The following is an 11,824-nucleotide window of genomic DNA, read 5'->3' as shown; positions in this document are numbered from 1 at the left end:
TAAATTAAGTAATTGTGATTATGATTTTTTTTAAATTCATGGCCAAAGTATCATTACTGAAATCAAATGTACATTCATTAAAGAAAAGGAAGAGAAAATATATGGTAGAACTGATAGAAAGTGACAGGGACATTAGCCTACATAATTTATAAATACATCTGAATGTATATGCCTGTCACAACTGGTAGGAAGGATGATGGAGATGAACGTGGAATTAATACTTTCTTTAATGAAGTAAACTCAGGATACAAAGGAACAGGTGAGACAGCATGTGAAACACAAACAATACCGGACCATGAACTGATCACAGACAGGAACTCAAATACACAGTGATGATGAACACAAAAGACAGGCAGCTGTGAGGAAGTGATCAGTGTCCATGGTAACAGATTGGAGGCGGGAAACAGACAAGGAAACACAGGTGAAGACAGGTGACACAGATGATGACGATGAACGGGTGGATAATTGAGGGAGTGAGTTCAGGTGTGGAGACAAGGGATTCTGGGAAGTGTAGTGCAGACTAAGACAGACAGGTTCAGACGAAGACTGTGACATAACGCCCCCCTTCAACAAGGCGCGACCTCGCGCCGTAGAACAACAAAGGGGTGGGGGGGTGGGCGCCCTGGAGGCTGATGATGGGGTGGCCGATCTGGAGCAGGAAGGCGGCCAGGGCGGAGCAGGACGTGCAGGCGGCCAGGGCGGAGCAGGACGTGCAGGCGGCCAGGGCGGAGCAGGACGTGCAGGCGGCCAGGGCGGAGCAGGACGTGCCGGCGGCCAGGGCGGAGCAGGACGTGCCGGCGGCCAGGGCGGAGCAGGACGTGCCGGCGGCCAGGGCGGAGCAGGACGTGCCGGCGGCCAGGGCGGAGCAGGACGTGCCGGCGGCCAGGGCGGAGCAGGACGTGCCGGCGGCCAGGGCGGAGCAGGACGTGCCGGCGGCCAGGGCGGAGCATGACGTGCAGGCGGCCAGGGCGGAGCAGGACGTGCAGGCGGCCAGGGCGGAGCAGGACGTGCAGGCGGCCAGGGCGGAGCAGGACGTGCAGGCGGCCAGGGCGGAGCAGGACGTGCAGGCGGCCAGGACCCTTCGGGCGGCCATGGCGGTGTGGACCCTTTGGGCGGCCATGGCGGTGTGGACCCTTCGGGCGGCCATGGGAACCGTGTCGGAAGGACCTCCACGATCCCCTCAGAGGACTTATTGCCCCCCCCCAAAATTTTCTTGGGGAGGTCAGCACTGGAAAGGACCAGCGGCAAAGACGGGTCTGGACTGGACGGGACCAGCGGCGAAGAGGGCTCTGAGCTGACCGGGGCCAGCGGCGAAGGCGGTCCTGGGCTGGATGGGACCAGCGGCGAAGGCGGTCCTGGGCTGGATGGGACCAGCGGCGAAGGTGGCTCTTGGCTGGACGGGACCAGCGGCGAAGGTGGCTCTGGGCTGGACGGGACCAGCGGCGAAGGCTCTGGGCTGGACGGGACCAGCGGCGAAGGCTCTGGGCTGGACGGGACCAGCGGCGAAGGCAGCTCTGGGCTGGACGGGACCAGCGGTGCAGGAAGCTCTGGGCTGGACGGGACCAGCGGTGCAGGAAGCTCTGGGCTGGACGGGACCAGCGGTGCAGGAAGCTCTGGGCTGGACGGGACCAGCGGTGCAGGAAGCTCTGGGCTGGACGGGACCAGCGGTGCAGGAAGCTCTGGGCTGGACGCTGGATGGGAAGTGGGACTGGCGGTATCCTCAACGGTGAACGCAGATCCGCAGGACGCCAGCACCCACTCCACATATGATGAGAAGCTCCCTCGAGGAACCTCCCCGGACAACTGTGCACATGTGGCAGCGTTGAGTCCAACTTTCAGGAATGTGCACAGGCAGTCGTCCGGGAAGGTGGTCAGATGAGCAAGATCCAAGAATTCTTCCAAGTGTTCCTCGAGGGAGCGTTCTCCCTGCTCAAGGCACATGAGTCTTACCGCTGGGAGGTCCATGGTGCAAGCAGGGGTGAATACGGAACAAAAACACTGAACCCGAAAACGGAAAAAAAGAAGAAAATATACAAACGCGTTCTTTTGTTTACGGTCCGGTATTCTGTCACAACTGGTAGGAAGGATGATGGAGATGAACGTGGAATTAATACTTTCTTTAATGAAGTAAACTCAGGATACAAAGGAACAGGTGAGACAACATGTGAAACACAAACAATACCGGACCATGAACTGATCACAGACAGGAACTCAAATACACAGTGATGATGAACACAAAAGACAGGCAGCTGTGAGGAAGTGATCAGTGTCCATGGCAGTGATGGAGTACTCGAGTCCTGGACTCGGACTCGAGTCCGACTCGAGTCCTTATTCTCTGGACTCGAGTCCGACTCGAGACTCCATTCTCTGGACTCGTGACTCGACTTGGACTCGCGGACTGATGACTCGTACTTGGACTCGGACTCGAGCCGAGGATATATAAAATCGGGCTTGAGCATTCATCAAATGAATGACGTTGTTTCTGAATAAATAGGTTATAAAAATTTGATATAAGATGTTAAACTTTATCTGTTTCGTGCTCCAAGACCGGCCGTGATCTATTTTTTCCCTCACAGACACTGCTACCGCTCGCTCTCCTTGCTTGACAACACACTCACTGACGTCACTCACTTTACGCTTCATTCTCGAGCATTATTCATTTAACAGTAGATAAGTCCCTCTACATCTCATCAGCAATTTCGATTTTGGCACGCTTTGCAGCAGCTGAGCTGACCACTAAGGAGCGAATGTACAGTGACGTGACATAACTGCCAAATTCAAACTGTGCTTTCGTGCTATGGCTGGCGCTGAGCCAAAGACGGACGCGCTCAGCGCTTAAAGGAGAACTCCGGTCAATTTTAACATTGAGCTCATTTTTTTTTTATTCTCTTTTAATCCCGCTTATCATACCATAACACAATTATGTTTATTTTAGATTTCAGATATTTAAATACATACAATTTATAGCAAAACAATACATTTATAGTTTGTAAAATACAATGGTGTCTATGGAAGTAGCAATAAACAATCCTTTCAAATATATTTGCCAACATATTTAATTCATATCAGATATACACAGTGTAAGTAAGTCAACCATAAAGTTTATTCTTCTCCCAGTTCACCGACCTCTTACTTTCATTTATTTCGGGAGAAACGGATTAATTCAGGAAGAAACCAAGCCTTGAAGAAGCTTGTCGTTTTATTGTTAACTGTTAAATTACTTTACATCGTCAATCTTTTTTCTCTTGATTTTTCCTCACAGCCACACATACTCAGTTGGACACCGCAACATTGTTTAATCCCTTTACAATGAAAATCTCTAAACTTATTAATTTTTTTACAAAAGTAAATACAGTGTACTTGACTCGGACTCGAACACAGGACTCGAGACTCGACTCGGACTCGAACTCAGGTAATGGTGACTCGACTTGGACTCGACTCGGACTCTTCTTTGGTGACTCGGACTTGGACTCGGACTCGAACACTGGGACTCGAGACTCGACTCGGACTCGACAGTTGGTGACTCGACTACAACACTGGTCCATGGTAACAGATTGGAGGCGGGAAACAGACAAGGAAACACAGGTGAAGACAGGTGACACAGATGATGACGATGAACGGGTGGATAATTGAGGGAGTGAGTTCAGGTGTGGAGACAAGGGATTCTGGGAAGTGTAGTCAGACTAAGACAGACAGGTGCAGACGAAGACTGTGACAATGCCTCCAACCTTACACTGAACAAAGACCATAACCACTATTCTTCTCATGTAGCCTACCCCAATTACAATTTCAACCTTACAATTACAATTTTGTTATTGGTATTTTAGAAGATAGATAGATAGATAGATGGATAGATGGATAAATAGATATAGACCAATAGAGGGATAGAGAAATAAATGTTATACTTGTTACCAAATCTTTATTTTTGATAAACCAGACAACTTTTCCAGTCACATAATAAGTAAAATTAAGTAAGACAACAACTTACAACATACTTTCCATTTCTTTTTCCAGATGCTGAAAACATGATGCAAACTGTTGAGACGAAGGTATAATACTCAGATTTTCATTCCATTCCAAACTCCATACTTTTTTATTATTATTATTATTCAATTTACAGTTGAGATAGTTACCTAAATGTAAAAAATGAATAGACGCAAGACACCTGTTCCCAGTTCAGCGTTGAGGAGAAGAGCCAGGGTGGACCTTAATAGAAGGTTAATTGATATCGGCCAGGAAACACCTGCAGCCACACTTCCTCCCAGAGATATTGGGTCTCCAACAGATGATGTTGCAGAACCTGAAAATGAAATCATGGAAGAAGATCTTGGATTAGATCCAATGGCAGCTGTTGTGTCTGACCCAGAGGATAGATCTTATTATCAAGATGATAGTGATGTAGAAGAAGTATCTGACTGGGAGGAACCAGAAAAACTCAGGAATCGCCTTTCCAACTGGGCATTAACATATGGTATTTCCCATATTGCACTTTCGGCTCTTTTGGCAATATTAACGGTCCACCACTGTGACTTGCCAAAAGATGCACGAACTCTTCTTAACACAAGAAGAGATTATTCTGTTAGGGAGCTCTGCGGTGGCCTATACCACTACATTGGCATTATTGAGGCGTTAAAACATACCCTTTCCCAGTGGAAAGACAAGCTTGTCGATGGATGTTGTTTACATCTTCAAATGTCAGTGGATGGCCTGCCACTTTTTAAAAGTTCAGGTCTTCAGTTGTGGCCCATTTTAGGTAGATTGGTTGGAGTACCCATGAAAGAACCTGTAGTCATCGGGATGTACTCAGGTATAAAGAAACCTGAGTCATCAAAAATATATCTCACAGATTTGGCAAATGAACTCTCACAATTACAGGAGGGGTTTACATTTGAGGGGAAAAGGCTCACTTTAAAAGTTAATTCGATGATCTGTGACGCACCGGCAAAATCCTTTGTGAAAGTCACAAAGGCTTTTAACGGTTACTATGGCTGTGACAAGTGTATTCAGAGTGGGGTGTACCTCAACCACCGCATGACATATCCACTCATGAATAGCCAAACACGGTCTGATGAGGCATTTGCCAGGCAGGAGGATGAGGAACACCACCATGGTCCTCATGCCTTCACAAATGTACATTTTGGTTTGGTGTCCCAAGTCCCACTGGACTACATGCACCTGGTGTGCTTGGGGGTGGTAAGGCGCCTCATCTTTCTGTGGATGAAAGGTCCTCTGACTGTCCGTGTACCAGGGAGAGACGTGGACAGAATATCCAAAAATCTTCAAAGCTTAAGACCCCACATTCCTTCAGAATTTGCTAGAAGGCCAAGAGCACTGAACGAAGTGGATAGGTGGAAGGCGACGGAGTTCCGTCAGTTTCTCTTATACACAGGGCCGGTGGTGTTACGTGAGGTGTTAAGACCTGATCTATATGCAAACTTCCTGCTGCTGTCGACAGCCATGGCAATGCTGGTCTCCCCTTTCTTTGCCAGAAAGTACAACGAATATGCCAACAGCCTCCTTCATGCTTTTGTGGAACATTTTGCCCGCCTGTATGGAAATGATCAGCTAGTGTACAATGTGCATGGGTTGACCCATCTTGCACAGGATGCAAAACATTTTGGCAATCTGGATGTTATATCATCCTTTCCATACGAAAATTATTTGCAAAAACTCAAGGGTTTTGTACGCAAACCCTCAAATCCCCTGGCCCAAATAATCAGATGCCTGTCCGAGGGATTAAATGGTGGTGTTACAAGTGACCAGCCCATCAAATTGTGCAAAGAACATGCCCGAGGCCCTATACCAGTACCAAACTTGATCTGTCACCAGTATGACGAACTGATATCAGAGAGGTTCACCATGACCACAACATGTAGAAACAACACATTTCTGATGGGCAAAAATGTGTGTCAAATAATTAATATAATTGACTGTCACGGTGATATCAAAATTGCCTACAGACAGTACGGGATGGTTGAAACATTTTTTACCTATCCTTTTAATTCGGACATTTTAAACATTGTGATACCAGCTGACCTAGGCCATGAGATAAAATTCTTCAAACTGTCATCTTTCACACAAAAATGCATGGCTGTCCCTTTCAATGAGGCAATGGTGGTTATACCATTGTTTCATATGAAGGACTAGACTTTATTTTTGAAAATCATAGTTCAGTTCAGTTCAGTTATGTATTGTTTTAATCATCTTATTTTTTACACCATGATTTTTAAAAGACATTTTGTGGAGTAATTTTCCTCGACGAGGACATTACAGAAGTTGTGCCGAGGTCATGGGTTAAAGGTGATGAATGTTTTTGGCCAACATTCATTTCCGAGGAAAAAACCCAAAAGGCCATAAAGAGGCATGAAATGCCAGGCCCTGGCTGGAAAATCTTCAAAATAAGAATACTCTTTGAAAAAGGTAAATAAACAAGCAAACAGGGTAATTCTATGTCTTTCCATGTTAGGACAACAGTTATGCCTTACTTCCTTTGTCCTTAATTATCTCCATATCTGTCTTTCTTTATTTTTAATTTTTTTAATAATAGTAGATGACTTCAGCAAGGCAAGGCAAAAGCTGAAGGACTACAACAGAAATGGAACGGCAGTCCTCCAGTCAGAGGATGAGGGCTCAATGGCAAAAAGGAGAAGAAAAGCGACACAGTTTGTACATTATAGATAATTGTTGTTTTACTGCAAAAGCTATGGCTGGGGATGGGTTTAGGGTACAAAAAAAAGCCTTTGTTCATGCCTGCCCATTGAATGATGCTATTGCCTTGTCATTACAATTTGACCTCTGTCTTCACTAGTTACCCAGGATTTGAAAACGGCAGTACTGACTCTGAAACTGAGCAGACTCCAAAAAGAAGACCAGAGTCTCGGCCTCATCCTCTCCCTATTAGCGCTACCCTTCCTAGTCTCCCTCCAGCCCCCCTCTGTAAGTTTTGATTTGATTGCCAACTGCAACAATCCAGTGATTTGTACCACTGCAATATGTTGATTCGCAGTGGACATGGGTCAGGAGTCTCTGGACAACACAGGACAGGAAACCTTTACAGACATAAGCTGGAATGTGAGGAGGGAGTCAGACCCCTTCAATGGTAAGAATCATGCTCTGTAGCAAATTTACAATACAAATGAAAGTACAAAGGTGATGGTCTGTCCTGTTAAATTCTCCTTGTCTGACAATCTGCCTCTCTTGTTATCATTTTCCCTCAATGGTCATCTAGTATTCAATAGCTCAGTGCACCAGTCAACACCACCACCATCACCTCAACACTCAGTGCACCAGTCAACACCACCACCACCTCAACACTTGAGTCCAGTGTTTGACATTAATATGGGCTTCCCCTATGGTGACTTTTTCATACAAATTTACAAGTACATGTGTACAATAAATATACTGTATATATACTTATTTTATTTCTTGTTTTCTGATTTTAACATTTACATACCTTTCCTCAATTAGCCAGCGGTGGTGGAGAGCCTGGAGGTCACCTCCTCTTCAAGCCAACCTTCAGAGTTGGCCATGAAACAGGGCCAATTCCTTGCACACGTAAGAAAAAAAAAAAAAAGAGTGTTAACAATGTTTACAACATAGTACAGGCCAAAAGTTTGGACACATCTTCTCATTCTATTTACATTGTAGATTCTCACTGAAGGCATCAAAGCTATTAATGAACACATGTGGAATTATGTACACAAAAAGTGTGAAATAACTGAAAACATGTCTTATTTTCTAGTTTCTTCAAAGTAGCCAGTGAGAATCTACAATGTTAATAGTCATGAAAATAAAGGAAAAGCATTGAATGAGAAGGTGTGTCCAAACTTTTGGCCTGTACTGTATATATATATATACAGTATAGTGTGCAGCTGTGGGTTGATTTTATTGACCATCATAGTGTGTATTATTTCCTTAATGTTTAAATAACCTTTTCTCCAGATTAACACTTTTTTTTCAACTCTCACAATGTTTCAGCGGCTTAGCTACATGGCCTATTGCTTTTGGAAAACCTAAAGCAGCAGGTTGCCCAACTCGCCACCACCGTGAACCTGCTCATGGCCAAGGTCAATAATTGCCTCCAACCAGCAGCCTTTGAGTGGTCCGGGGAATTTCAATTCCCCCTGGAATCAGATGCAGAGCTGGACCGCTTTGAGGCCTGGCTGGGGGACCCTGCCAACGATAGGCAGAAACATGCCCTTGTAAGCATATTCCCCCAATATGTTCTCATTGTACTCAAGACACTTGTTTCATCTTACACTAAATCTAATTAATCTAAAGTAATATTTATTGCTACAGTAGACTTAGCTCTTTATGACGATGTAACTAATCTAATTCATCTAAAGTAATATTTATTGCTAGACTAAGCTCTTTATGATGATGTAACTTGAATGTTATTGATGAAAGCATCATCCAATTGCCCACATTTTTTTAGTCTTAATTGTGAAAAAAAAAACTGTCAAAAAAGTGGCTTACCTGTTGTGCAACTTGTGCAACAGTGATCCAACCACTATCTTCATGCCCCTAGGTGAATACCCTGTCTGCTGTCGGGGGTGTGGATTTGAAGAGGGTGACATGGAACATTCTATCATACCTGTTTTCCTGCCCCCTTTCCCAAACAATTAATTGGAAGGGTGTGAACAAGAAGAGGGCCTTCCACAGGATGGCATCACGGACCCTCCTCAGCCGTAAGTAGGCTATTGCTTCAAATGCCCTTAGTGAATTAGTATTTATTCACTCAAAGGTCTTACAGATTACTCCTGGAAAATAGTTTAGCAGTCAAAAATTATTGTTATACTACTACGCATATAGTATATACAGTACAGGCCAAAAGTTTGGACACATCTTCTCATTCAATGCGTTTTCTTTATTTTCGTGACTATTTACATTGTAGATTCTCACTGAAGGCATCAAAGCTATTAATGAACACATGTGGAATTATGTACACAAAAAGTGTGAAATAACTGAAAACATGTCTTATATTCTAGTTTCTTCAAAGTAGCCAGTGAGAATCTACAATGTAGTCATGAAAATACAGGAAACTCATTGATTTGTGTCTGAAAAAATAACGAGGCATTTTAATTGTTTATTAATAAACTATTGTTTTCTAAATCAGTGTCGGCTTAAAACATATCTCCGTTAAGCGGATGCGCCTTTAGAGAGAAATGCACCTTTCATACGGATTACTTAATCAGAACAAAATGTATTAGCTTTCGATTCGAATTTGTTCGTTTTAAAGTGGACATTTCAAGCTTTAGCCTACATAGGCTATATTTAGTTTCAGTTCTCGCGCTCCAGGTCACGGAGATCATGAAAGCGCGCCTGATTGTTTTATTTTATTTTATTTTACAAAAGCACAACGTTTTCTTGTTATTGTGAGTTTACACAAATAAAAGTAGTTATGAATAATGTATTATTATTTTCTGTATGACCAGAAATTATAGAGTATTTTAAGTTGTTTCACTGTTGATAGGAAAATGCAAGTGTTCGCGCCTGCGCATCCGTGCCTCCGTGCAATGCGGTGCGCGCTCCACACTCCCCGCCACAAACCCTTGGATATGCGTCAAAATCTTGTGTTTATTTGTGATAATCTTAGCCCTATATTACTATTGTCTAACCCGTATTATGAATGACATTTGACGAATTGCTTTGTTCCTTTTTTGGATAAAAGCGTCTTCCAAATATGTAGCGCAATAGTTTAACCCGACTAGTGCGTTCACACTGAAAAACAATGGAAAAATAGCAGAGTGGGATGGAAAAACACATTCTCCTAATGCCAAATAATCACCGACGTCTGAGTGAACATGCATTAGCCTAAATGAGTGTCAAATTAGTTCAGATGCTGGTCCTCAACCAGTGTCACGTTACTCCATGCGGGATCGGCTTTTGCCTTTTTTATATAGGCTATACATTTATTTTAGTCATAAAACCATATTCGACAACATATCAAAACGAAATAATCTTTAGAGTAATTTTATTTAATTAAAACTCGGCCATGGGTGAAGTAGCCTACTTTTACTCGCTAGGAAGTACGATAAACGATATAGGCTTACCGTAGGCTACCTTTACAAAAGAGGATGACAATTGATCCTTCCCGCACAAATTTCCATTGATTAATTTCTTCCAGTTTTGACGTCTTCGTAAAACAGCATAGCCTACACCAGCAATAGCCTAATGCATAGGCGTCGATTTTGGTGGGGACGCGTACCCACCAGGTTTCGTCATGAGTCATTTTGTACCCACCACTTTTCTTTTTTTTTACCTCGAGCTCAATTTAGTCGTTCTGCTGCTGCGCTGGCAACACGCTTCTCTGTTCATAACACTGCAACAACTGAGAACCGCGGCATGAGAACCGTGGGGACTCAACCCACAGCCGCTCCGCTGCCCTGCTGAAAATGTGAAGTAGAAACGCTTAATGTCAGATAACGTCCAAAATTATTTTCATTCGGGTTAGTTTTTTTTTTTTGACCGTTTTCAATTATGAGGAGCAATATGAGAGAGAAATTTGGTAATCATTGTTTACATTAAACCACGCGCATGTCATATTGTCAACATGGTAGCCTATGAAGCAGAATAGTGGGTCATATGTCTAATGCTTTTTGAAAACTTAAGGTTTTCTTCTTCATAAAACGAGTCGGACATCATCACATTTTTTTATACATTTTTACTTATTTACATTAGTAAGCTACAGGACATCGTCTTTCAAAACATGACCTGCGCGAAAGAGAGAGAGAAAAAGAATGCGTCACTGTACCCAGCACATTTCAAACCAAACTGACGCCCATGCAATAATGCCTTCTGTTTATTCTTCTTATTCTTTTTATTACTATTAGGCCTAATTGGGGCTACGTCTTAACCTCAATGGTTAGATATAGTTAATTTGTCTTATTCAGTTTTACATGACCAGTTTTTATTATTATTATAGGCTATTATTTTATTACAGCTCCATCAACTAATGCACAAACCGTTATAGAAGTAGGCCGAATTAGAAGGATGGGCCTATCTTCATTTTGAGCAAATGCAATATACGTCTGCCTGTTTTGTCGTCATGAAGGCCAAGCACTGATCTAAATTTCTCATTCAACCTAATCCGTAATTCTGTTTTCCAGGTGCAGTGCGCAAATGCGCACTGACAGCAACTGCAACAGAAGCAGACATATGGAGGCATGCCATAAGGTGGTTTGCCCTTTCGGCAGACAGGAGAGGAGGGCGTCAGGAGAGATTGGCGCGTCAGCAGCAGGAGCAGCAACAGCACCCACCTCGTGATTTTGTTTAAGTGCATGTTTTTTTTTTTTTTTTTTTTTCACGTTGTGTTAATAGCCTGTGCTTTTTTTAATCCATTATTCTGTGTTTGTTGTTGACTGTGTTCTGTGTTAATTGTTGACTTTGTTCATGACTTTGTTGTTCAATTAAATCTATGAATTCCTGGTCATTAATTCTGTGTTTGTTAACTCTGTTCACGTTGTTTTTTTAGTATGCGTTTTAATCATTAAAACGATTTATTCAGCTATAGCCTATAGGCCTACGCATTGCTCCAACTGAAACTAGTTTTTATCAAGTCAAGTCAAGCTTTTAGACAAAGCCTTGTAGTGAAAATGTTTTTCTGGACAAAATGTAGGCCTATGCCTAGGTAGCAGGTTACTATAATACCCTAACTGTCAAAAATGCCGAAAATAAGGCAAAAGGACAATCCAGTGGTGATTTAAGCGGAATCGTAACACATCCGGCACTGCTCCGCTAGGCGGAATCGTTTCACGCACCCGTTACGCATCTGTAACGGGATGATCAGGCGGTGCTGGGTCGGCGCTGGCACATATCCGCAACA

General features: G+C 43.5%; 1 protein-coding gene across 1 annotated transcript; it reads left to right on the top strand.

Annotated features, from left to right (window-relative positions):
• The first annotated feature begins 3,560 nt into the window (after window positions 1-3,560).
• Window positions 3,561-11,270, top strand: LOC307003802 (uncharacterized protein). Its single transcript, XM_079622613.1, has 12 exons — window positions 3,561-3,585; window positions 4,015-4,049; window positions 6,234-6,420; window positions 6,548-6,662; window positions 6,809-6,936; window positions 7,007-7,099; window positions 7,229-7,354; window positions 7,468-7,554; window positions 7,742-7,815; window positions 7,978-8,201; window positions 8,528-8,687; window positions 11,109-11,270. The coding sequence occupies exons 2-9, from the start codon at window positions 4,026-4,028 to the stop codon at window positions 7,753-7,755; spliced, it is 774 nt and encodes a 257-aa protein (XP_079478739.1). The 5' UTR covers window positions 3,561-3,585; window positions 4,015-4,025; the 3' UTR covers window positions 7,756-7,815; window positions 7,978-8,201; window positions 8,528-8,687; window positions 11,109-11,270.
• Window positions 11,271-11,824: the final 554 nt, after the last annotated feature.

The sequence above is a fragment of the Phoxinus phoxinus genome (assembly GCF_949152265.1).
Source record: "Phoxinus phoxinus genome assembly, chromosome: 9".
Taxonomy (NCBI): domain Eukaryota; kingdom Metazoa; phylum Chordata; class Actinopteri; order Cypriniformes; family Leuciscidae; genus Phoxinus; species Phoxinus phoxinus.
Note: the sequence above shows the minus strand (reverse complement) of the source record. Positions and strands in the feature narration are given on the sequence as shown.

Coding starts and splice junctions, on each gene's coding strand:
- LOC307003802 (XM_079622613.1), top strand. CDS start 4,026: ATGATGCAAACTGTTGAGACGAAG. Junction 6,937..7,006: donor TCTCCCTCCAGCCCCCCTCT/GTAAGTTTTGAT, acceptor GTTGATTCGCAG/TGGACATGGGTCAGGAGTCT. Junction 7,355..7,467: donor TAATATGGGCTTCCCCTATG/GTGACTTTTTCA, acceptor TTCCTCAATTAG/CCAGCGGTGGTGGAGAGCCT.